Source organism: Canis lupus, chromosome 9 (assembly GCF_003254725.2).
Source record: "Canis lupus dingo isolate Sandy chromosome 9, ASM325472v2, whole genome shotgun sequence".
Lineage (NCBI taxonomy): Eukaryota > Metazoa > Chordata > Mammalia > Carnivora > Canidae > Canis > Canis lupus.
In genome coordinates, this window is record NC_064251.1 from 47866777 (window position 1) to 47891450 (window position 24674).

The 24674-nt window shown below is 37.5% G+C and overlaps 1 protein-coding gene across 3 annotated transcripts in view; it reads left to right on the forward strand.

The window, feature by feature from the left end:
• PAFAH1B1 (platelet activating factor acetylhydrolase 1b regulatory subunit 1) overlaps positions 1–24674 on the forward strand; it is an 82802-nt gene that overhangs the window by 15448 nt on the left and 42680 nt on the right. For all 3 annotated transcript variants that reach the window (XM_035721455.2, XM_049114889.1, XM_049114888.1), the window contains exon 2: positions 19476–19696. In XM_035721455.2, the coding sequence (XP_035577348.1) occupies positions 19665–19696 (32 nt within the window). In that variant the 5' untranslated portion in view covers positions 19476–19664. The remainder of the gene's footprint in view (positions 1–19475; positions 19697–24674) is intronic.

A 24674-nucleotide genomic window follows, 5' to 3' on the forward strand; every position in this document is an offset into this window, starting at 1 on the left:
TAATCAGAATCTAGGCCAAAAAGGTCTATCACAATGTTCTTGTTACAGGCAGAGCATAATTTTAACTCTTAGCTTTCTATGAACTAACACAATGAAAAAACCTGTTATTTTCACAGTGTTCCCACAATAAAAGTAAAGTAGTTAATTCAGAAAGATAATTAACCAGTATCAGAATTTTTCATAAGGGTCTTCGTAATGGGGATTATGTGCTATTTTCTTTAATCTCATCAATATCTCTAAGGTAGATGGATGCCTGGTATTTAATTAACACTTAATGTGGAAAGGTCGACCACATCATGGGAGAGGCAGTGTGAAAAAGTATGTAGATTGTCCTTTGTTGTCTTATCAGTGGATATAGTTTCCCAGCTTTTGATATATATTGAGATTGAATTCTTCGGCAGGTACCTAAAGTGCAGATGTTCTGTACATGAAATACAGACCTTTTATATGTAGGATTTAAATATTTTTGTGAAAACCTAGTTTTACCTAGATAGAATTTATGCCAGTGCTTGTAGCTTACGATTCCTCTTAGAAAAAAAATTAAATTTGCTACACAACTGTCTTGTTGGAACGTACACAGAGCAGTATTTTTCCAGAGTGGAAAAATTTCCAAATGGTAAAATCATAAAGAAATAGACTTTAAAGGGATGCCTGGGTTGCTCAGTGGTTGAGCATCTGCCTTTGGCTCAGGGCGTGAACTCGGGGCCCTGGGATCCAGTCACACATCAGGTTCTCCTCGAGGACCTGCTTCTCCCTCTGCCTATGTTTCTGCCTCTCTCTCTGTATCGCTCATGAATAAATAAATAAAATCTTTTTTTTTTTTTTTTTTTTAAAGAAATAGACTTAAAAAGGGGGCCAGTATGCGGCTAGAACTTGCCTCAGCAGAACACCATTCCTATGGATCAGGACTCCTAACAGTTTTTAGCATAGATTAAATGTAAATAAGTATTGGTTTTTTTTTTTTTTTTTTTTTTTTTTTTTTAGGTATTGGTTTTTTATTTATGTCTGTAATAGATATGGTCTCTGCCTTCAAAAAACATACTAATATATGGCTCTGCTTCTTAAAAAATAAGATTTTTTTCTTCAGCTGTACTAGAACTACAGTTCTAGGTCTTAGTACCTTCACTACTGAATCTTTTTTTTTTTTTTTTAAGATTTTATTTGCTTATTCATAAGAGACACTGTGAGAGGCAGAAACAGGCAGAAGAAGAAGCAGGCTTCCTGCAGGGAGCCTGATGGGGAATTCGATCCCAGGACCCTGGGATCGTAACCTGAGCTAAAAACAGACATTCAATCACTGAGCCACCCTGGTCTCTCCACTACTGAATCTTTTGAATTCAGAGTCAAAACCTATTTTCTAATGACTGCCTTTTGTATTTCTCAGTTTGCCGTCTATAGCCTTGACTTTTTAGCAATACTATATTCTCCAACTGCTTAAAATAATTTTGCATTTGGATATTTTGTCCTGTTTTATTCAACATATTATTTTTCCTTCTTCCAAAACCTGCCTCAAAATTTTTCTAATCACTTCCGGTTTTTTTAGTCTTTTTAGTTTATAAAGTTGACTTAGTCTTCAGCTCATGTTATGTTCTCGTTATCACCTTCTTTCCTGTCCCCTCTTTCCCACCTTACTTTTAACTAGATTGTACATTTATTTTGAGATGGATTGCATTTTATTCATCTTTAATCTTAAAACCTGCTAGCATAGAGCGTAATGAATGAACGAATGAAAGGACATGTATACCTCACATCTTGCAATTACATTTAACGCATAGAAGTTTCTTATGGATAGGGACAATTTCTTCACATTGCTTTTTATTTTTATTTATTTATTTTTAAATTTTTTAAAAAATATTTTATTTATTCATGAGATAGAGAGAGAGAGAGGGGCAGAGACACAGGCAGAGGGAGAAGCAGTCTCCATGCAGGGAGTCCGACGTGGGTCTCCAGGATCATGCTCTAGGCTAAAGGTGGCAGGCTCCCTGGGCTGCCCCACATTGCTTTTTATGTCACAGGTAGCTTTCCTACGTGCTGAGCTACATAGGACACACATCTGTATTGTTGGGATTTAATACTGGGTACCTGGTAGTTCTTTGGTAAACAAATTGAATTGACATCGAAAATACAGTTCTCAGTTGTTTGTTTCAGTGGAGGCAAACACTCCTATGGAGTAAGCTAGAAATCAGTTCATTTGAGAGACACTGTAGGTTTCCCAGTTGTTTTATAATAATACCTGGGCATTTGTTTTTAGATGTAAACGGGGGATCTGCCTTTATGACTAGAGAAGGTCATCGTCAAGAGCAAGTAGTGGATTTGTCCCCCCCAAAAGTTCCACTTTTGCTTATATGAAGTCTGACAATAAAAGCTCTTTTTTTAAATCCTTCACATTGCTCTATCCCAGTCGAGACCTCTGTCATCTTCTACTTTTATCTCTCCCTTGCTTTGATATTTCCTATGTATTATCTCCGAAATAATCACCATGAAATACCCATTTTAGAACATTGCTCCCTTAAGAATTGTTGTGATTTCTGCATTGTAGCAATTCATTTGGGGTGTCTACATTAGTATTCATCAAACCTTATGCTGAAAAAGGTTCATTGGACAGAGTATCTTCTGTTATTTGTATGATTGGAAAGTATTAGGAAACTTTTTTCTTGTGTTACAGCAGTGGATTTTTTTTTTAATTTTTATTTATTTATGATAGTCACAGAGAGAGAGAGAGAGAGAGAGAGAGAGGGGGGCAGAGACATAGGCAGAGGGAGAAGCAGGCTCCATGCACCGGGAGCCTGATGTGGGATTCGATCCCGGGTCTCCAGGATCACGCCCTGGGCCAAAGGCAGGCGCCAAACCGCTGCGCCACCCAGGGATCCCAGCAGTGGATTTTTGTGTGCAACTTAGTTTTAACTTAAAAAATCAAGCTTACAGGACTCTTGTAGCTATGTTTGTCACCTAAAAATGTAACATTTAAAAGCAGAAACTGGAAAAGTAATATGCATATTAGAATGTAAAAAGGTCTTTAGTTTTGAAAGTTTTTGTATAATCAGTGTTGAACCTTTAAAAAAGAAATTGTATCAAAACCAGGGGGCACCTGGGTGGCTCAGTGATTGAGCATCTGCCTTTGGCCCAGTTCGTGATCCCAGGGTCCTGAGATTCAGTCCCACATCAGGCTCCCTGCGGAGAGCCTGCTTCTCCCTGTGCCTGTGTCTCTGCCTCTCTTTCTGTCTCTCTCAATAAATAAGTAAAATCTTTTAAAAAAGAAACCAGCCCCAGGGAGCTGGACTTTGATTTTTGCCTACATTTCAGAATTGGAAATGTTTGGAATTTTAAAAAAGAAACATGAGAGTAAAGTAATAGTGCATCTTTAGTTCTGAGAACATAGTAGATTTTTATTTCCGTTTTAAAATGATGCCTGTAGAAGTCATTTAGAAACATTTACTAAATATCAATTGTGTATTAATTACTGTGATTTTTGTTTTAGGTTTTATTTATTTATTCATGAGAAACACAGAGAGAGGCAGAGACACAGGCAGAGGAGAAGCAGGCTCCTGGCAGGGAGCCAGATGCAGGACTAGACCCCGGGACCCCCTGATCATGCTCTGAGCCCTGAGCCTTCGGCAGACACTCAACCCCTGAGCCACCCAGGCGTCCCACTAGTGAATCATTATTGAATACTTTTCTACCTCAACAATGAAGGATTTTCCCTTTTTCTAACAATCAGATTTAGACAAAACATTGCAGTGTGATAGAAATTAAGGTAAAGATGCATTTACTGTATGCTAGGCACTATTGTAAGTACTTTATATGTAACCAACTCATTTAATCTGCCTGACAATTGTGTGAAATAGATACTATTAGTAAACTAGCCTGTATCAGTTACCTTCATTTGTTTGGTTAAGGGGGTTTGCAGACTTATAGCTAGCAAGCCAGATACTACCTGCTACTTGTTTGTGTACAGCCTGTGAGCCGAGCATGATTTTTAGTGGTTGAATAAAGCAAAAGAAAAATATTTTGTAAAGCTTTATTTAAAAAAAAAAATTTAGAGATTTTATTTATTTATTCATGGGAGACACCGGCGAGGAGGGGCAGAGACCCAGGCAATGTGATGTGGGACTCAATCCTGGTACTCCGGGATCACGCCCTGAGCCAAAGGCAGACACTCAACCACTGAACCACCCAGGCATCCCTAAAGTTTTATTTTGTAAAAAATTTAATTTTATAAATTACCAACTTATAAAAAATAATAATAATAAAAAAGACAAAACATGAAATTCAAAGCTCAGTGTCTGTAAAGTTTTATTGGAATAGAAACACACCTGTTCATTTACATTGTTTTTATTTTTTTGGAGAGAGAGAAAGAGGGAGCACAAGCAGGGGCTTGAGGCAGTGGGAGAGGGAAAGAGAATCCCAAGCAGGCTCCATGCTGAGCTTGGGGCCTGATGTGTGGGGCTAGATCTCAACAACCCTGAGATCATGACCTGAGCTGAAATTAAGAGTCGGATGCTGGGACACCTCGGTGGCTCATCGGTTGAGCATCTGCCTTCGGCTCAAAGTGTGATCCTGGGGTCCCGGGATCAAGTCCCACATTGGGCTCCCTGCATGGAGCCTGCTTCTCCCTCTGCCTGTGTCTCTGCCTCTCTCTCTGTGTCTCTCATGAATAAATAAATAAAATTAAACAAACAATGTCAGATGCTTAGCTGACTGAGCCACCCAGGTGCCTCTCATCTTTTTAAAGTTTTTTTTTTTTTAAATTTTTATTTATTTATGATAGTCACAGAGAGAGAGAGAGAGAGAGAGGGGCAGAGACATAGGCAGAGGGAGAAGCAGGCTCCATGCACTGGGAACCCGACGTGGGATTCGATCCCGGGTCTCCAGGATCGCGCCCTGGGCCAAAGGCAGGTGCCAAACCACTGCGCCACCCAGGGATCCCCAAGTTTTTATATAAATTCCAGTTTGTTAACGTACAGTGTAATATTAGTTTCAGGTGTACAAGATAGTAATTCAGCACTTATATACATCATCCTGGGCTCATCACAAGTGCGTGCTCTTTTATCTCCATCACCTATTTAACCCCCACCCCCACCCCCCAGCCACTTTCCTTCTGGTCACCATCAGTTCTCTATAGTTAAGAATCCCCTTCCTTCTCTGTTTGCCTGTCTCTCTCTTTTTTTTCCCTTTGCTCGTTTGTTTTGCTTCTTAAATTCCGCATGTGAGTGAAATCATGGTTTTTGTCTTTGACTTAATTTTGCTTAGCTAGAGAGTTATTATGCTAAGCGAAATAAGTCAGAAAAATGGCATCTCTAGCTCTATTTATGTCACTGCAAATGGTTTTACATATTGGTTGTTTTCTGCTACAGATATGGTGAGGTTGACGGAACTTAAAATACTTATTTTCTGGCTCTTTACTGAAAGTTTGGTTACCCTTGGTTTAGATAAATAGGGGGAAAGACAAAATCAAAATAAAAGGTAACAAAGTTAACGTATATGCAAACAAATATGTCTATTAGATCATACCAGGAAGACTAGTTATATAATGAACAAGCCAGCTGTTTTTTCTTCCTGAAATGCATATATTTTTTAAGATTTTATTTGTTTGAGAGTGCATGAAAGAGTGTATGAACATGGGCAGCCCTGGTGGCCCAGCGGCTTGGCGCTGCCTTCGGCCTGGGGCATGATCCTGGAGACCCAGGATCGAGTCCCACGTCGGGCTCCCTCCTTGGAGCCTGCTTTCTCCCTCTGCCTGTGTCTCTGCCTCTCTCTCTCTGTCCTGAATAAATAGAATCTTTAAAAAAAAAAAAAAAAAAGAAAGTACATGAGCAGGGCAAGGGCACAGGGAGAAGCAGACTCCCCACTGAATACTCCTTCGTGAAGTATTTTTTGAGAATCTTTAATAGGGGCCTGAGTGGCTCAGCCAGTTAAGTCTCCAACTCCTGGTTTTGACTCTTGGTTTCAGCTCACATCATGATCTCAGGGTTGTGAGATCGACCCCATGTCCTTCCGGCCCCGTGCTTAGCACTGAATCAGCTTGGGATTCTCTCTCCCTCTCATCTACCCCTCCCCCTTCTTGCATGTATGTGCATGTGCACACACATTCTCTCTCAAATGAATAAAATCTTTTTTTTTTAAATGTTCATTCTTTTTACTATTTTTTTAATTTTTTAAAAAAATTTATGATATTTTTATATCATATCGTATTTTATTTTTATTTTATGATAGTCACACACACACAGAGAGAGAGAGAGAGAGAGGCAGAGACACAGGCAGAGGGAGAAGCAGGCTCCATGCACCAGGAGCCCGATGTGGGATTCGATCCCGGGTCTCCAGGATCGCGCCTTGGGCCAAAGGCAGGCGCTAAACCGCTGCGCCACCCAGGGATCCCCTCAAATGAATAAAATCTTTAAAAAAAACTTCAATAGAAGCTCAACTGTAATGAAAAATACTTTATTTCAAAATGTTAGATTGGCCTTTTTTTCCTGTTAATATATTTCTTCAAAGTATATCTGAGGAGTCTTGTAAATATTTTTTTGATTCTGAGTGGCAGTTGGAATTATCATTGAAATCTGAGTACCTTGGCCTTGTAATTTGATTTTTGCCCGTGAAGCCCAGATACCATTTTCTGACACTGATGATTTCATGAGGAAATCTTTATAATTTTGCTTGTAACCTTTTAGGACTGGTTATAGTTTATGCTGTTGAGGATATGGTTCTCTATTGAGGATGTGCGTCACAATCACTTAGAGACTTTTTATTTTTTATTTTTATGATAGTCCCACACAGAGAGAGAGAGAGGCAGAGACACAGGCAGAGGGAGAAGCAGGCTCCATGCACCGGGAGCCCGACGTGGGATTCAATCCCGGGTCTCCAGGATCGCGCCCTGGGCCAAAGGCAGGCGCTAAACCTCTGTGCCACCCAGGGATCCCCTCACTTAGAGACTTTTAAAAAATTTGATGACTCTTCAGAATCTCTGAGGATAAGGCCCTTTATTATGATGATCTTCAGGAAGTTCTTCAAGTGGTTCTAATATACACTCCTGGTTACTTCCTTTTTAAACTATTTTAATAAATCCAGTTAAACAAAATACACATGTGGCATTTATTCTGTTTTCTATAGATGTTTTTCAACCTAAAGACTCATTGTCTAAATTGATTTAGACTTGTAGAGGTCAGTGGCATCAATTTGTTGAATTCATTTTCTTTTGATGTAAATAGTATAATAGAATACAAGTTGAAAGTTAGCAAGTAGTATAATTTAGTATTCTTCATTTTTATAAGATATTTATTTGGCATCATGGTATCCCAGAGAGTCTGGAAATAATGGATTTGATAAAGTAAAACACAACTTACAGGAAACAACATTTTTAGGAGGAATAGTTTATATTTGAGAACCATTTGGTCAGGCTGTATGCCTGTAAAATAATAATAAAAGTAGATTTTTTTCTTTTGTTTTCATTTAAGTATGTTTTGGCACCGAAGTAAAGAAAAAAATGACCCACAATCTCTAAAATCATATTAAAACAAGAAATGTTTGTCTTTTTTCACATTCCTTTTCACTGTTGATAGGCATACACAGTCATATCACAGAGAATACTCTAATTTATCTCATATGAGATAAAAAGCACTAGAAAGTGATATACAGTAAAATCTAAAGGCAGAAATTCAGTTTCTTTGGAACCTTCAGGTGTTCAAAATAGCTTCATGCCTTAAGTCAAAGAAGAGGAGGAAACTTTTTTTTTTTAAAGATTTTATTTATTCATGAGATACGTACAGAGAGAGGCAGAGACATGGGCAGAGGGAGAAGCAGGTTCCCTGCAGGGAGTATTAGGATTGGACTGGATCCCAGGATCCTAGGATCAAGCCCTGAGCCAAAGGCAGATGCTCAACCACTGAACCACTCAGGTGCCCCTCATTTTTTAATCAATGAAGAAATAGTATTTGAGCACCCATCAACAAGTAAACCCTGCTGGGATGAAGGTTATATCTAACATGTTTGATGGGTGTGCCATGGGATTGTGAGGATGCATGCATAAATCAGTATGCATGCAGCCTCATCCTGATTAATTAAAGGGAGAGCCAAGAGATGGTGAGGTAGACAGGCCAAGAATGAAAAAACAACGAGAAAAAAAATGGAAAGAGAGGAAATACCAGCAGTAATGAGATGATGCTTATAAATTGTAATGGTAGTGAGTATCAAAAACTTAGTGGAGAGAGTGATGAAAAACAGAGTGGGTAGGATGAGTTCTTAATTATGTTTTGCATGTCAGTAGCCCTTGTTCTGGGTGTCTTTCTTGTTTTTTTTTTTCTTTCTTTCTTGTTTTTGTAGGTGGGAAACAACCTTTTTACATTTGAAAACCCTTGACGGTATTGATTTACCTGGAGGGTATCCAGAGAGTAGAGTTTAAGTACTATGAGGGGTGAAGAGTATTTATTCCAGTAGAGTTTATTGACAGCTAAGCCTATAATAAAAAAGGTTGCTATATTATTATGACTAAACTGAAGATATGGGGTATATTAGGGTTTTCCAGAGAAACAATATAATGTACGTATGTATTTAAAATAAAAAAGTAATAGTCTCTCTTTCTCTCTCTCACTTGAGTGGGTGGGTTAGATTTCAAGGAATTGATTCACATGATTGTGAAGGTTGGCAAGTCCAAAATTTACAGGGTAGCCTGCCTGTAGAGATCCAGGGAAGAGTTGAGTTGCAGCTAGAGTCCAAAGACAGTCTGCTGTCAAAATTCTTCCTTGGGAGTTGTGTATGTCTTTTCACTTAAAACCTTCAGTTGCTTGGATGAACCCATCTACATTGGGGGTAGGGGGTAATCTGCTTTATTCATTGTCAACTAATTTAAATTTTAACCTCATCTAAAATATGCCTTCATAGCAAGATCTAAACAAGCATTTGACAAAATATCTGGCTACTGTGGCCTGGCCAAGTTGACACACAAAATTAACCATCACAGGAGGTATAGTACAAACCATCTCATACATGATTCCAGTCTTCTAGTGACAGGCAAAACACAAAGGCAAAAAAGGTGGATTCTAAAAGAAAATATGGACATCTGGATATGATTTATACTGTGTTACTTAAATCTATGTCTTTTTGATTTCAAAGCCCAAAAACTTTCTATTTCTTCAGATTTATAACCTGGCTATGGAGTGTCTATTTACAACACTTGGCCTTTTTGCCTTTGATATTAGAGTTACTAGACTTGATTGGTGGGAATAGTTCTCTGTGAAAAAGTGATATCTTCTTAATCTTTGGCCCAAAGCTAATTGAAAAGTGCAAACTATTTTTATATGTACCCAGATATTTATTTGATCAGTGACTTAAATCTTGTAAAATGAGATGTGGTTGTTGGCTATAACTAATAGAAGTGAGGAAATGGTGTGGCTGTTGGAAGAATTCTACTTTTTCAGCAAACTGTGCCTGAGCTTAGTCTGTCTCTCAATGATGGATCAATCTGGCCTTTTGTTTTTGTTACTGCCTGCCAACAGCAGGTCCCAATGAATCATGGGCCTCTGAGATGGAGCAGAGTAAGAACAAGCATACTTTAAAGCCTAGGTATTTGATTAAAAACTTGCAATGATCTAACATTTTTAAATTGTGAGCATGGGAGAAAACTTTTCTTATACTTTATTGTTCACACAGAGCACAAGATACTGCAAAGGACAATTAATAGTTTGGCTAATTTTGCAATCTTTATTTTTATTAGAAAATTATTTCAGAACTCTAGAAACTTATGGACAAGTGAGGAAATCAAAGATTGAATTAAGGAAATGAAATTACTCTTAGGAGGTACTTTGTTTTATCTAATCTCATAGATTTAAACTATATATACTGGGGTATTTTTTCAGAATATTCAGTGCATTGACTTAGTATAGGTAAGTTTATTATTTATTTCATTATTTGACTGCATTACACATAGCAGTTTTAAATATTTTTATACAGGGATCCCTGGGTGGCTCAGCGGTTTAGTGCCTGCCTTCAGCCCAGGGTGTGATCCTGGAATCCCAGGATCCAGTCCCACATCAGGCTCCCTGCATGGAGCCTGCTTCTCCCTCTGCCTGTGTCTCTGCCTCTCTCTCTCTCTCTCTCTCTCTGTGTCTCTCATGAATAAATAAAATCTTAAAGAAATAAATATTTTTATAGCATAATATTCAGAGTCAAATATTGAGAGCTTAGAGAAACCTATAACCTGGGGATTAGATCTGATGTCATGTTTAGGAGCATCACCTTGATAAAGTGATAAAGAATTTGCAGGAACACCCAGAATACCCACCACTAATTATTTAAATGAGAGATGTTCCAAATCAAAACACATATGTATGTCCTTTTTTAAATTTTTTTTTAGGATTTTATTTATTTGAGCGAGGAGAGGCATGAGCATGAGGGAAGGGGGAGAGGGAGAAGGAGAAGCAGATTCCATGCTGAGCAGGGGCCTAATGCAGGGGCTCCATCCCTGGACACTGAGATCATGACCTGAGCTGAAGGCAGACCTTTAATCTGAGCCACCCAGGCACCCCACATATGTATGTTCTAATACACAGTTATACATAGATCAGAATGATTTGAATGGTGCAAACAATTCAGAGAGAGCAAGGGGAAAAGAAGATGGCATAAGTGAAAAAAATATTTCCTTTCTGGGGAGAAAGACCATGTTTTGGGAGATGATTGCTTCAGTTTTCATTTCTTAAGATTTCCAGAATATCAGTCATGTGACACTAACCAGATCATACATGTTCTTCATTATTTTTTTTTAAGATTTTATTTATTTATTCATGAGAGCCAGAGAGCGAGGGAGAGAGAGGCAGAGATACAGGCAGAGGGAGAAGCAGGCTCCATGCAGGGAGCCTGATGTGGGACTCGATCCTGGCACTCCAGGATCACACCCTGGGCCGAAGGCATGCGCCAAACCGCCCAGCCACCTAGGGATTCCCACTCTTCATTATTTTCATGAAAAAAAGTGTCAAAAATTAAGTTAACAAGAAACTTGATAAGAAGGCATGTTTCCAGTTTATTAAAGTAGGTTTTGAAAATATATGTAAAGTTCAAAAAATAAATAAAGTTCAAAACAGGGCAGAGATAACATGTATGGTATTACTTATGGAATTTATTTATATTATCCTGATTGCTCCTCACTATAATTCACATTTAAGTCCATTTCATAGTTGAGAAGAACTTATAACTTGACTATATATTGAGTATCTAAAAACAGATTAATAAGTAGTACCATTATGACATGTAACATGAATAGGCAGTTTTATGTCTCTTTTTTTGTTTGATGCTGGTTATCTGTGTTTTGTTTTGTTTTGTTTTAAGAGAGAGTGAGCAGGGAAGGCCAGGAAGGGCAGAATCATAAGCAGGCTCCATACTCCACATCCAGTACTAAGGGCTCCATCTAAAAATCCTGAGATCATAAGCTGAGTCAAAATCAAAGTCAGAGGCTTAACCAACTGAGCCACACAGGCACCCCTTGGTCTGATGCTTTTGAAACATCATGTAAGGGTAGCATAATTAAGAAAGTAGTTTTTAGTTGTCTAGGTCAAACTGAAATCTTAATTCATTAAATTATAAACAAGTATTTTTTATCTTTTTACCACCTTGTGATAAGAAAAAGATTACCGACATCTGTGTGGTTCAGTTGGTTGGATGTCTGCTTTTGGCTCAGGTCATGATCCCAGGGTCCTTGGAACAAGCTCCATGTCATTAGGCTCCCTGGTCAGTGAGGAATCTGCTTCTCCCTCTCCAGCTCCCCCTGCTTATGCTCTTGCTCTCTTTCAAATAAATAAATACATAAATAAATTTTTTAAAAAAAGGCTAGCTTTATTTTTCTTTATTGAATTATTGTGTATAAAATCTATGTAAGGATAATAGGATAAAAATGGTAAAAATAGTTGGAAACACTGGGAGGGGTATATCTGTGATGTGAATAGTCCTGCATGTTAATAAAATATATCTCATTAGTGGTTTTGAGAAAAATTCTGTTTTTTATAACTGTGCTAAAAAACCTAATGATTTGCAAAATACCATGAAGCATGCAGTTAATTGGGAAACAATAGATTTTATTTAACTTGTAAAAATTAACTAGCGTGCAGAGGTACTCAGTAAATCTTTATTGGCAGTAGTTTCTGCCTTGCCTCATTGCTGTATCTAGAATATATTGTTTGGATTAGGATTATGAGTTGTAATATGTGCTGGTCAAGCAAGGTAGGTAATCTGCTGACCCTCTTTATTTATTTATTTTTAAGATTTTGTTTATTTATTCGTGAGAGACAGAGAGTGAGAGAGAAAGGGGGGCCCAGAGGGAGAAGCAGGCTCCATGCAGGGAGCCCGACATGGGACTCAGTCTCCGGTCTCCAGGGTCACTCCCTGGACTGAAGGCAGTGCTAAACCGCTGAGCCATCCAGGCTGCCCTGATAATTTCCATTTTTATGTTAATTTTGCTGTTAACGTATAATCAGCTTATGTTTTTCCCTTACACACATCCTTTATTTTCTGTATATTTCCTATTTCATAAACTGATGGTTGGCAGGGACTGATGTACAAGATAAATTATTATTTTTTTTAAAATTTTTATTTATTTATGATAGTCACAGAGAGAGAGAGAGAGAGAGAGAGAGAGAGGCAGAGACACAGGCTGAGGGAGAAGCAGGCTCCAGGCACCAGGAGCCCGACGTGGGATTCGATCCCGGGTCTCCAGGATTGTGCCCTGGGCCAAAGGCAGGCGCTAAACCGCTGCGCCACCCAGGGATCCCCACAAGATAAATTATTTTATTTTTTTACAAGATAAATTATTAATTAAATATGTTATAAAGGTTGTTTTGGTAAGTGTGAAACCTATATTAACACATGGAAACTGAAAATGCAAAGAATTTAAGTTCATAATTCACTCATCCAGTTTTGTAAGATTTTTAAAAGCTATTTTCTTTTTCACTTTTCCCCTTTCTCTTTCTGTGGTGAGGTACTTTCTCCAGCAATAAACTTTGTTTAAGAGAGCTGCATTTATATAGCAGATAAAGCAAATATAATATTAGAATATAGAAATGTTGGGACATCTGGGTGGCTCATCGGTTAAGCAGTTGTTTTCAGCTCAGGGCATGATCCTAGAGTCCCGGGATTGAGTCTCTGTCTCTCTCTCTCTCCCTCTGTCTCTCATGAATAAATAAATAAAATCTTTAAAAAAAAATTTATTTATATTATCCTGATTATAGAAAGGTTAAGAATTCTCTATTCAAGAAACATATTGAAGCTTCTGTTTCTATTGCTTGAGCAACACAGAAGTGATCTCTAAGAACGTCTGAATATTGACATGCAAATGAATAAATGAGACTCTTTGAAATATATTTGTAATATATATAAGTAGCTTAGAAGGGATTATTGAAGTGCTGTCAAAATACATCTCAAAAATGTTAAGTCTTCTCATTCATTATGTTGACTTCAGAAGAATTTGTAAACTGCCTAAAAGTGCATGTAACACTCTGTTTGTAAGTGCTTCTTTGAGGAAAGAGATCTTGATTTTCCTTACATTCTCAAAGGAATACAGTGGCCGCCCCCTCCCCCCAAAAGATTAAGGATTCCTTCACTAGGTGGTGTGAAATATTTCCTGGTTTATTTGTATTGTTGGTTATAAATAATAGATTGTTCGTTGCAAAATATTCTGAACTATCTTTTGCTCTGAGAACCATTCATTTCTGTGGTCATGTGATATTTTGCAGTTTATGTTAAAATATTAAGCTAAAATGTAAATCTGAGAAATATTGTACATTATATTCTTAGATTCTTAGCCCCAAGATTTTATTTTTTTTAAGATTTTTTTTAAATTTATTTATTCATGATAGACACATAGAGGCAGAGAGACACAGGCAAAGGGAGAAGCAGGCTCCATGCCGGGAGTCCGACGCGGGACTCGATCCCGGGACCCCAGGATCGTGCCCCGGGCCAAAGGCAGGCGCCAAACCGCTGAGCCACCCAGGGATCCCCAAGATTTTATTTTTAAGTAAACTTCACACCCAATGTGGGACTTGAACTCACAACCCTAAGATCAAGAGCTGTACTGGTCCACTGAGTGAGCAAGCTAGGTGCCTACTGTGCAAATTTTTTGGTACATATCCCAGATTACCATTTTTACTGATAAATTTTTTTATTGTGTATTTCTAAAAATCTTAAAAATAACTGCAGTGTTGGGGCACCTGAGGGCTCAGTTGGTTAAGTGTTTGACTCTTGATTTTTGACTCAGATTGTGATTTCAGGGTCATGAGATAGAACCCCACATTGGGCTGAGCCTGGAGCCTGCTTAGGATTCTTCTTCCTCTGTCCCCCCACATCCTGTAGGCACATGTGTGTGCATGTTCTCTAAATAAATAAATAAATAAATAAATAATAAAAATAACCATAATACCATTATGATTCTTGAAAAAGTCAGTTATTCTTTAATATCATCAGACTTGGGCGGCCCGGGTGGCTCAACGGGGTTTAGCGCTGCCTTCAGCCCAGGGCCTGGTCCTGGAGACCTGGGATCCCTGCATGGAGCCTGCTTCTTCCTCTGTCTGTCTCTCCTCTGCCTCTCTCTCTCTCTCTCTCTCTCTCTCTCTCTCTGTCTCTGTCTCTGTCTCTGTGTGTCTCTCATGAATGAATAAATAAAATCTTAAAAAAAAAATATCATCAGACTTTCATCCAGTGTTCATTTTCCCCAAATATTTTTTCATTGATTTATTTTGCAGTTGTTTATTTTTCAAGCAATTAAAAAAAATCCATATCTAAATAAAGTCTGTAAATTTCATTTGGTTGATATGTAACTTGTTTTCTTTCGACCTATAGGTTTCCCTTTCTGGCTTTTTCTTCCTTTCCTTGGAGTTTATTTGAAGAAGCTGGATCATTTATTTTATAAGGCTTTTCCCAGTCTGGATATTGCTGGTTATATCCCTTTGGTGTCTTTAACATATTCCTCTGCCCTTTGTGCTTCTTGCAAATGGATGGTTGGAGCCAGAAACTTAAACAGATTCAGATTTGATTTTGTGGCAAGAATATTTTATAGGTGGTGCAGTTTTACTCTGTCAAGGGATACATCATGCCTTGTTGTCTATTTGCCTTTGGTTGATTAGGGGAAGAAAATGGTGATACTAAAATTTTTTATTCTTCTCTTCATTTCTCCTGTATCTTTTTATTCCTCCACCAATAGCATTTAAACATCTCATTTGGTTGGGAAGAACTCCTTTTCAACATTTCTAACTGTTCGTAAGATATATATGTAAGATATATATTTACGGTACCATCTTTACTTCTCCCTGCACTTATCAGCCCATCTAAATATGGTTTCTATATGTTAAGCCATATCCTTTTCTTGTTACTAAAACCAGTCTCATCAAGGTTATCAGTAAGCTCTATACTGAATGAAGTAGACCCATTTCAGACCTTATGCTGCTTAGTAATTGGGTGATTGTGGATACTATCGATTGCCGCTTCTTTTTGAAATACTCCCTTGGCTTCTGTCACGTAGTCTCCCCTGTTTTTTTACTTTTACCTTTTTTTTTTTTTTTTTTTTTTTACTTTGTTTTTACTTTTACCTCTTAAGTGGCTTACTGTTAGCCTCAGTTGTAGGCTTTTTTTTTTTTTTCTAATGGTGTGGTGTACTGCCTGGTTCTAATAACCTAGGCCCTCTGCTCATCTAGGTCTATGTATTCTCCATGGGTCTTCCATTGTCATGACTTCAATTACACTATCTCTAAACTGATAAGTGCAAAATAATTTTTTTTGTAGGTTCATTCTCTTCAGAGCTGATTTATTTGTGCTGTTTCCTACTAAAAATCTTAACAGGAAACTTGGAATCAACATACCTAAAATGGAATGAATTATACTTCCCTCCTCTCCTCACACATAGGAGTTTCCTATTCAACATAGTTCTAAACCAGAAATCTGGGGATCCCTGGATGGCTCAGCGGTTTAGTGCCTGCCTTCGGCCCAGGGCGTGGTCCTCGCGTACCGGGATCAAGTCCCGTGTCGGGCTTCTTGCATGGAGCCTGCTTCTCTCTCTGCCTGTGTCTCTGCCTCTCTCTCTCTGTCATGAATAAATAAATTAAATATTAAAAAAAATAAAAATAATAAACCGGAAATCTCTTGAAGTTATCCTTGACTCCTTGCATGACCTTTCTTACCTTCCTGCCTACATCTAGTCACCAATCCTGTAAGACTTACCTGGTAAATAATTTAAATCCATCTAATTCTCTTCATTAATTGCTGCTATAGTAGTGTGATTCCCCGTCATCTGTCACCTTCATTACTATAAGCCTCCTGTCTAGTGTCTTCCTGTCAGTCTTTCTGGTCCTTTCTTCACTATGTAAGTAAGAGTAATTTTTCTGAAAAAATGTTTTCTAATGGCTGCCCATTCCTCCTAAGATAAATGTAAAGACCTGAGCTTGTTTTATGATCTCTGTAGCCTGCTTACCTCCTCAGCTTCATCCTGAGTCATCACCCCCTCTGTGGTAATACTTGTCCTGCTTTTGCACTGGTTTCCCCCCCCCCCCAAGATTTTATTTATTTGAGAGCAAGAGAGAGAGCAGGGGGAGGGGAAGAGAGAGAGAGAGAATCTCAAGCAGACTGCACTGAGCTCAGAGACCAGTGTGGGGCTCGATCCTACAACCCTAAGATCATGACCTACACTGAAATCAAGTCATGATCTGATGCTTAGCTAACTGAGCCACCCAGGCGCCTCTCTCTGCACAGTTTTAACTGACTGTTCCAGTAGACTGTAAACTTCTCGAGTATAAAGAGCGAGTATTTTCCTTTATTAATCCTGGTGGCCTGGTACATAGTGTTTTGTAAATGCTTGATGAATTAATTAATTGTGCAATATGCAGCTACGCATCCAGTACTTTATGTCTTTATGTCTTGACTTTATTATTATTAGATCATCTAGTATTCTAGTACTGCTGTTATTCTTGTACGTTGATTTAGTTTTTGGCTAGAGATAGTCTCTCCATAATTAAATTGGACTCTGTGGATTACCATTGTTTCAGATAATAGAAACTTATAGACAGTTCAGATAGTCACCACCATCAGATAATCTTTATCCTAATGTGACCTCTATCAGTGTAGGAGTCCCTAGATGCATTGGCTTTATTGATGGTTAAAACAAAAAAAAGTTAGGGGTTTGTTGTGGCTCAGATTGTGATCTTGGGGTGGTGAGATTGGGTCCCATATTGGGCTCTGCACTCAGCTTGGAGTCTGCTTGAGACATTCTCCCTTTTCTTCTTCCCCACCCCCTGCATTCACATGCGCTCTTTCTCTCAAATAAATAAATCTTTAAAAAAAAAAAAAAAAAGACTCAGAGGGATTCATGGGTAGCTGTGCAGTTGAGCATTTGCCTTTAGCTCAGGATGTGATCCTGGAGATCGAGTCCCACACTTGCCTCCCTGCCCCTCGGCCTGTATCTCTGTCTCTCATGAATAAATAAATAAAATCTTAAAAAAAAAAAAAAAAGAGAGAGAGAGACTTAGAAAAGTGAGGCTTAAAATAATTAAAAGTTGTAAAATACCAGAGAGAGATGGTTTTCTGGGTTGTCCATTTTGTTTGGTTCCCCCCCTTTTTAAGATTTATTCATTCATTCTTTCGTTCGTTGATTCATTTATTCATGAAAGACACACTGAGAGAGGCAGAGACATAGGCAGAGGGAGAAGCATGCTCCCTGCAGAGAGCCTGATGTGGGACCCGATCCAGGGACCCTGAGACCACCATCTGAGCTGAAGGCAGACATTCAACCACTGAGCCACCCAGGCGTCCCTGTGTTTGGTTTTTATTCCACTATTTATTACTGGCATTTAGTCCTATTTTTCTGGATTTAAAAAGAGATGTGGTTTTCAGGCGTCATTTTGAGCCAGCTAGTCTCTAGGTTGGAAGAATCATTAAAGATCATAAAATTAATCCCTGATTATATTTGCTAGAATTGTTAAACAGAAAGATACTAATCAAAATCAGTAGCTACCATTGGAAACCTCTGAGCACTCACTTTTTGACTCAGGGCTCAAATTTAAAACCAGGGTTGTTCTCATTTTTACTCCTTGACTGGTTTATTCACCACTCTAATAACCCTTGTGGATAGAATAGTGTGACTGTCATAAGCATGAAAAAGGTATGCAAGTGGTCTTTGTCTCTTCTGTCCGTGATGTATCTCTTGATAGGTGGTCCCACAGGCCCATCATTAAATGTTAATTTTATTTAGAGGACAATTTCCTGTTCCTTTCAAGTGTGCCTGCCAAAAGAATTTTATATGTACCAGTAGTCTGCATTTGAAATAAGACTATCTCAAATATATTTTCTAAATACAGTGGAAATGCTGTCTATTTTTGTACAGTGTGGTAAGACAAACTAAACTTATTTTTGTAAAATAGGAGATTTGAAGAATAATTCTCTAATAAATAATTCTTGATTTTTCTTAACTTTTACCTACATTTACTTTGAACTGATCACAATATTTCTTAGATGTTATATAGAAATTGATTTTACAGTGTTACAAATATAAAGAAAGGGCTCTGAAATACTGGGTTATAATTATCCAAGAACTGACTTAGAGATTTGGATTACTGTGTGAGCACACAAATTCTGGGTAGTCCATTCAGTTTTTTATTTTGAAAACAGGTGCTTCTTGGGACACCTGGGTGGCTCAGCGGTTGAGCATCCATCTTCAGCTCAGGGTGTGATTCCGGGGTCCAGGGATTGAGTCCCGCATCAGGGAGCCTGCTTCCCCCTCTGCCTATGTCTCTGCCTCTCTCTCTTTGTCTCTCATGAATAAATACATAAAATCTTAAAAAAAAAAAAAAAGAAAGAAAGAAAGAAAGAAAGAAAGAAAGAAAGAAAGAAAGAAAACAGGTGCTTCTAAAGAACACAAAATAAATTGAAATAATATGAAATTGTTTCTTGATCAAATGCTTTGGTTAAGATGGCATGTGATTGCTGAATAGCTTATTTATATTATAAATAATATCAACCCTTCTAAGATTATTAGTGACTTATATTCACTCTTGAAGATTACTTCAGTTGCAGTTTTTTAAAAGATTTTATTTTTAAGTAATCTCTACACCCACCATTGACCTTAAACCCACAATCCTAAAATCAAGAGTTGCACGCACCACTGACTGAGCTAGCCAGGTGCCCCAAATTTTTGCCTTTGAGGGAGAGTTATGATTTAGAGAAGTTATATGTTAATATTTGAAATTTAATAAAATTAATATCAGTATTACCTGGCAGGTGACATGGTTGAGAATGGGTAAATTTGAAAATAGTGCTGTTTTGGATCCCTAAACTATTAATGGTAGTTTAAAATACATACTGATATTATGGTATTGATTATAACAGAAAATATCATCTAATATTCATATTAGCATTAAGGGATTTCATCTTTGAAAGTGTATATTGCAAATGGTAATTTAGAAATAATTTAAATTTTAAGTAAAGGAAATTACCTTCTCTCTTTCTTTCTCTCTCCTTAGGTGGAATGAACCCTATTTGTTGACTATCTCCTGATTACTGGTTGGATTCACTTGTAAAAGAATCATCTTCCCCTGTGTGGACGCCACTTAGTGGCATATTTAGTTATAAATCCAGGGATTGCAAAGCTTTTGGATTTCCCAAAGGAGGGACATACCACTATATCAAAGAAGCTTGATATTACAGCCAAAATGGTGCTGTCCCAGAGACAACGAGATGAACTGTGAGTTTCTCTGTTTTGTATTAAAAAAAAAAAAAATCTCTCATAAAAGACAAAGTAGTAAATTAAAATAGAACTTCGGGAGATCTATTCTTAAATTAAAACTCTTAATTGTAAGTGTACAGATACTGGTTTGGGCAGTTTAGTCTGATTTTAAAACTGGGTCTTACTTTGAAATAGTGTTATTTATTACCCTTGTGACTTTGTTGTAAAGAAGTTTAAAGCAGAACAAAGAAGTAAGTTAGCTGGGATAAGTTTTATTCTAAGCTTGTATAAAAAATATTATGTTCAGTAGGAAGATAAATCATTCAGAGCTCCTCTAAACTTTTTTGTCTAGAATGTGTGTATTAGAAAAATGAAAACTTTTTTGTTATTGCGTATTCCTTTCCTTTGCCTTATTGTATTTTTTATCTTTTACCATTTAGGGGCTATTAGAAGATTTGAACTTCATGAGGTGGATAACATAATAGTTAATACAAATGCATTAATGAGAGAGGCATAAAATGATTTGACCACTGATATTTTATAATATCTTATAGTATTCCATATTTTATAGCATTCTGTTTTTATAGGTGAAGAATATAGAGGAATAATTTAGCTTCATGTTCTAGATTTTTAAAAATTTTTCTGTGGCTTTTTACAAAACTATTTGGAAATAATTTCAAATTTATGGGTAAGTTTTAGTTTTAAGAATGGTACAAAAATATTTAATGTACATTTTTATCGATTTCACCTATTTTATACCATTTGCTTTATCATTTGTACTCAGTACTATGCGTGTGTGTGTGTGTGTGTGTGTGTGTATCTATGTATGTGTACATGCAGTGTTTTTTCCTGAACCGTTTGAGGATAAGTTGCATACACCAAAGATCTTTACCCCAAATGCTTTGATGTGCAGTTCCTAAAAATAAGGATATTCTTCTGTAAAACCACAGGACAGCTAGCAATTTCAGTAAATTTCACATTGACGCAATACTTTTATTTATTCTACTTCCATATTCCAATTTTGCCAATTAACCCAATGCCCTTTATTGCACAGTTTGGTTGTTTTGTTTTGTTTTTCTGTCCTTTCTAGTACACTGTCCAATACAGGGTTAGGTAATATATTTAGTTGTCATTCCTCTTTAGTCTTTTTTTTCTTTTTTTTAAGATTTATTTATTTGAGAGTGTGCTGAGGAAGGGGCAGAGGGAGAGGGAGATAGAGATAGAATCTGCAGCAGACTCCCCACTGAGCATGGAGCCCCATGCGGAGCTTGATCCCACAATCATGACATGAGTCAGACACTTAAACAACTAAGCCACGCAGGCACCCATATTTCTCTTTAGTCTTGCTTAATCTGGAACAGTTCTTCAGCCATTATGTGTTGTTTAGGACAATAATATATATATATTTAACTTTAGTTATTATTTTAGAACACAAGTGGGAGAGGCAGAGAAAGGTAAAAGATTCTCCAGAAGATTCCATGGAGAGCCCGATATGGGGCTCAGTCTCAGGATCCTGAGATCATGACCTGAGCCAAAATCATGAGTCAGATGCTCAACAAACTGTGCCACTTAGGTGTCCCTAGGAAATTTTTTTTTTTAATTTTTTAAAAAATGTATTTATTTATGATAGTCACACACACACAGAGAGAGGCAGAGACACAGGCAGAGGGAGAAGCAGGCTCCATGCACTGGGAGCCCGATGTGGGACTCGATCCCGGGTCTCCAGGATCGCACCCTGGGCCAAAGGCAGGCGCTAAACCACTGCGCCACCCAGGGATCCCCCCTAGGACAATATTTTTGAGGAATGGTTGGTTGGTTGTTTTTAATAGCACATTCACCATTTTGTATCTGTCTAATGTTTCTTCATGATTAGATTCAGAGTATATATTCTTGGCCAGAATACTATATAAGTAATTTGTATTCTTCTCAGGATATCATGTCTGGAGATACATTATGTCTATCTGCCCTTCAGTGGTGATGCTCATTTTGATCCCTCAGTCAAGATAAGATGCCTAGTTTCTCCACTGTATAGTTACTTTTATTTTTTCAACAAATATAAGTGGGGAGACCTTTTAATACCATGCAAGACATTTTTTTAAAGATAGATTTTAGAGCAAGTGAGTGGGGTAGAGAATGTGGGTAGAAGTAGAGAATCACAAGCAGACCTCCCTGCTGACCACAGAGCCTGATGTGGAGCTTGATCTCATAACCCTGAGATCATGGCCTAAGCCGAAATCAAGAGTCAGCAGCTTAACCGACTGAGCCACCCAGGCACCCCCATGCAAAACATTATTTCCATCAGTATTCTCCTTCTAGATTTAATATCCATTGATAATTCTTGCCTCAATCATTCTTTACAATAGTGGTTGCAAAGTGATGATTTTCCCATACAACCACCCATTCCACATTTACTAATCATCACTCAGACTTTGCTGTAATCAAGGGACTTTAAATTTTTTCTTTTTATTTGTTTTTTTCATTATTGGTACAGACTCCTAAGTTGTCATATTTTCAGTAGTTTTTATCATTCGTTACCTTTCTTATAGTTTTGTTATTTGACTATCCCAGACTGTCCCATAGGATTTTCTTCAGTTGGCTCTTATTCCCTTATTTGTGATTTCTTTCTTTTCTTTTCTTTTCTTTTCTTTTCTTTCTTTCTTTCTTTCTTTCTTTCTTTCTTTCTTTCTTTCTTTCTTTCTTTTTTCTTTCTTTCTTTCTTTCTTTCTTTCTTTCTTTCTTTCTTTTTCTCTCTCTCTCTCTCTTTCTTTCTCCCTCCCTCCCTCTTTTCTTTCTTTTCTTTCTTTCTTTCTTTCTTTCTTTCTTTCTTTCTTCTTTCTTTCTTTCTTTCTTTCTTTTCTTTTCTTTTCTTTTCTTTTCTTTTTTCTTTTCTTTCTTTTCTTCTCTTTTCTTCTCTTTTCTTCTCTCTTCTCTTCTCTTCTCTTCTCTTCTCTTCTCTTCTCTTCTCTTCTCTTCTCTTCTCTTCTCTTCTCTTCTCTTCTCCTTTCTTTGTCTTCCAAGCTTGTGTGCTCATCCTGCCTTAATCCTAGAATCAGTCATTGATCCAGTAAGCCCTGGTTCTTTTTAGTGGAAAAGGGTATTTGACATCAAGATATGGGTACTAAGTGTACTTACTGCTACTGGGGTATCTGCTTCTGGGCTCTTTAAGTAGACAGAACCAAGAAATATGTATAAACATGTATGAACCAAGAAACATGTATAAACATGTACAGACACTGTGGTACCATATGTACTAAAGGTTTCTTAGTCTTGGCATTATTGACATTTTGGGCTGAATAATTCTTTGCTGTCGGATCTGTCCTGTACACTGTCCATTGTTTAGCAACAACCTGGGCCTCTATGCCCTAGGTGCCACAATAAAAAATGTCTCCAGACATTGCCAACTCTCCTTTGAGGTGGGGAAGCAAAATCTCTCCCAATTGAGACCCACTGATAACATACCTATCAATACCCGTACTTATTTTAGAAATCATTAGGCTATCCCCATACTTCTAAGTCCAGTGTAGTCCCATAAGGTTCTTTTTTGTTTTCCTCCCTACAATATTTATATCTTTCTTCTGTAGTAAGACCTGACCCTCAGCAATTTCAACACATTGACTCATTTGCTCAATCCTAGAATACTTTCAAAATAGTTTCAGAATTGTTACACTCTTACCACTTGAAAAAACAAACTTTCCCAGAGAGAGTTTAGAATTTGTATGTAGTTCTCCTCCCATCCACTCTGCCTTAGACTGAAAATATATAATCAAATACTTTGTTTGTAAGTTATTTGGATTAGTTTTATTTTTCTCTCTCTTCCTATGGTTATATTATTCGAGATATACTTGGGTTCATTTGTTCAGTTTTGTGTGTTTTGCATTTCCTCTGCTTTCCCATCCTTATTTAGTATTTTGGATATGTAGAGCATTATCTATACAAAAGTTTATACTCAGAAGTATTCTCTTCTGAATCCCTTCTATTAAGTTACTCCCTCCTTGCCTCCTATAAGAATCAACTTCGTTCATTATTTAATAAAGATTAAGAGAGAGAGGTGCCTGGTGGCTCCATTGGCTAAGCGTCCAACTCTTGATTTTGGCTCTCAGATTCTGATCTCAGGGTTGTGAGATAGAGACCTACATTGCTGGGCTTGCACTAGGCATGGAACCTGTTTAAGATTCTCTTCCTCTGCCTCTCCCCTCTCCCCTTTCCCTCCCTTTCTAAAAGAAAAAAAATAAGGTGAGAGAAATACATGTATGTTTTGTTTCGCCTTTTTTTTTTTTAAGATTTTATTTATTCATGAGACACACACACACACACACACACACACACACACACAAGCAGAGACACAGACAGAGGGAGAAACAGGCTCCATGCAGGGAGCCCGACGTGGGACTTGACCCCGGGTCTCCAGGATCACACCCTGGGCTGAAGGCGGTGCTAAACCACTGGGCCACCAGGGCTGCCCTTGTTTTTCTCCTTTCTTAAGTAAAAGGTAGCATACCATATGTGCTCTTTTGCACTTGGCTTTTTTTCCGTTAGAAAAATCTCCTGGAACTCACTCCATATCAGTTCATAGAGATTCCCCCCCCCCTTTTTTAACAACTGTGTACTGTGTACATACCATGTTTCTTCAACCATTCTCCCATATTTGAAAAATTAGGTAGTTTCCACTATTCTGTAACTATAAATAATATTGTAATTAATAACTTTTTTGTTATTGAAGGTATATCTGGTTTTTAATTATTCTTGTTTCTAAGTCCATATCTTTTTCTTCTGGATGCCTTATGTGCACTGACTGCAAGTCATCCTTATTACCCTCATAACTAAGATTAATATTTAAATTTTATGGCCCAAAATAGAGCTTTTAGTTTTAATAACAATCAATTGAGGAGAGAACCTAATTTCAGGTAGCTAAATTTGTAGGGAATTTTAGGTAAGAATAGACTTAAAGAGTGCTTATTAAAGAAAGAAAATTGGTCTTACATCTAAATGTAAATTT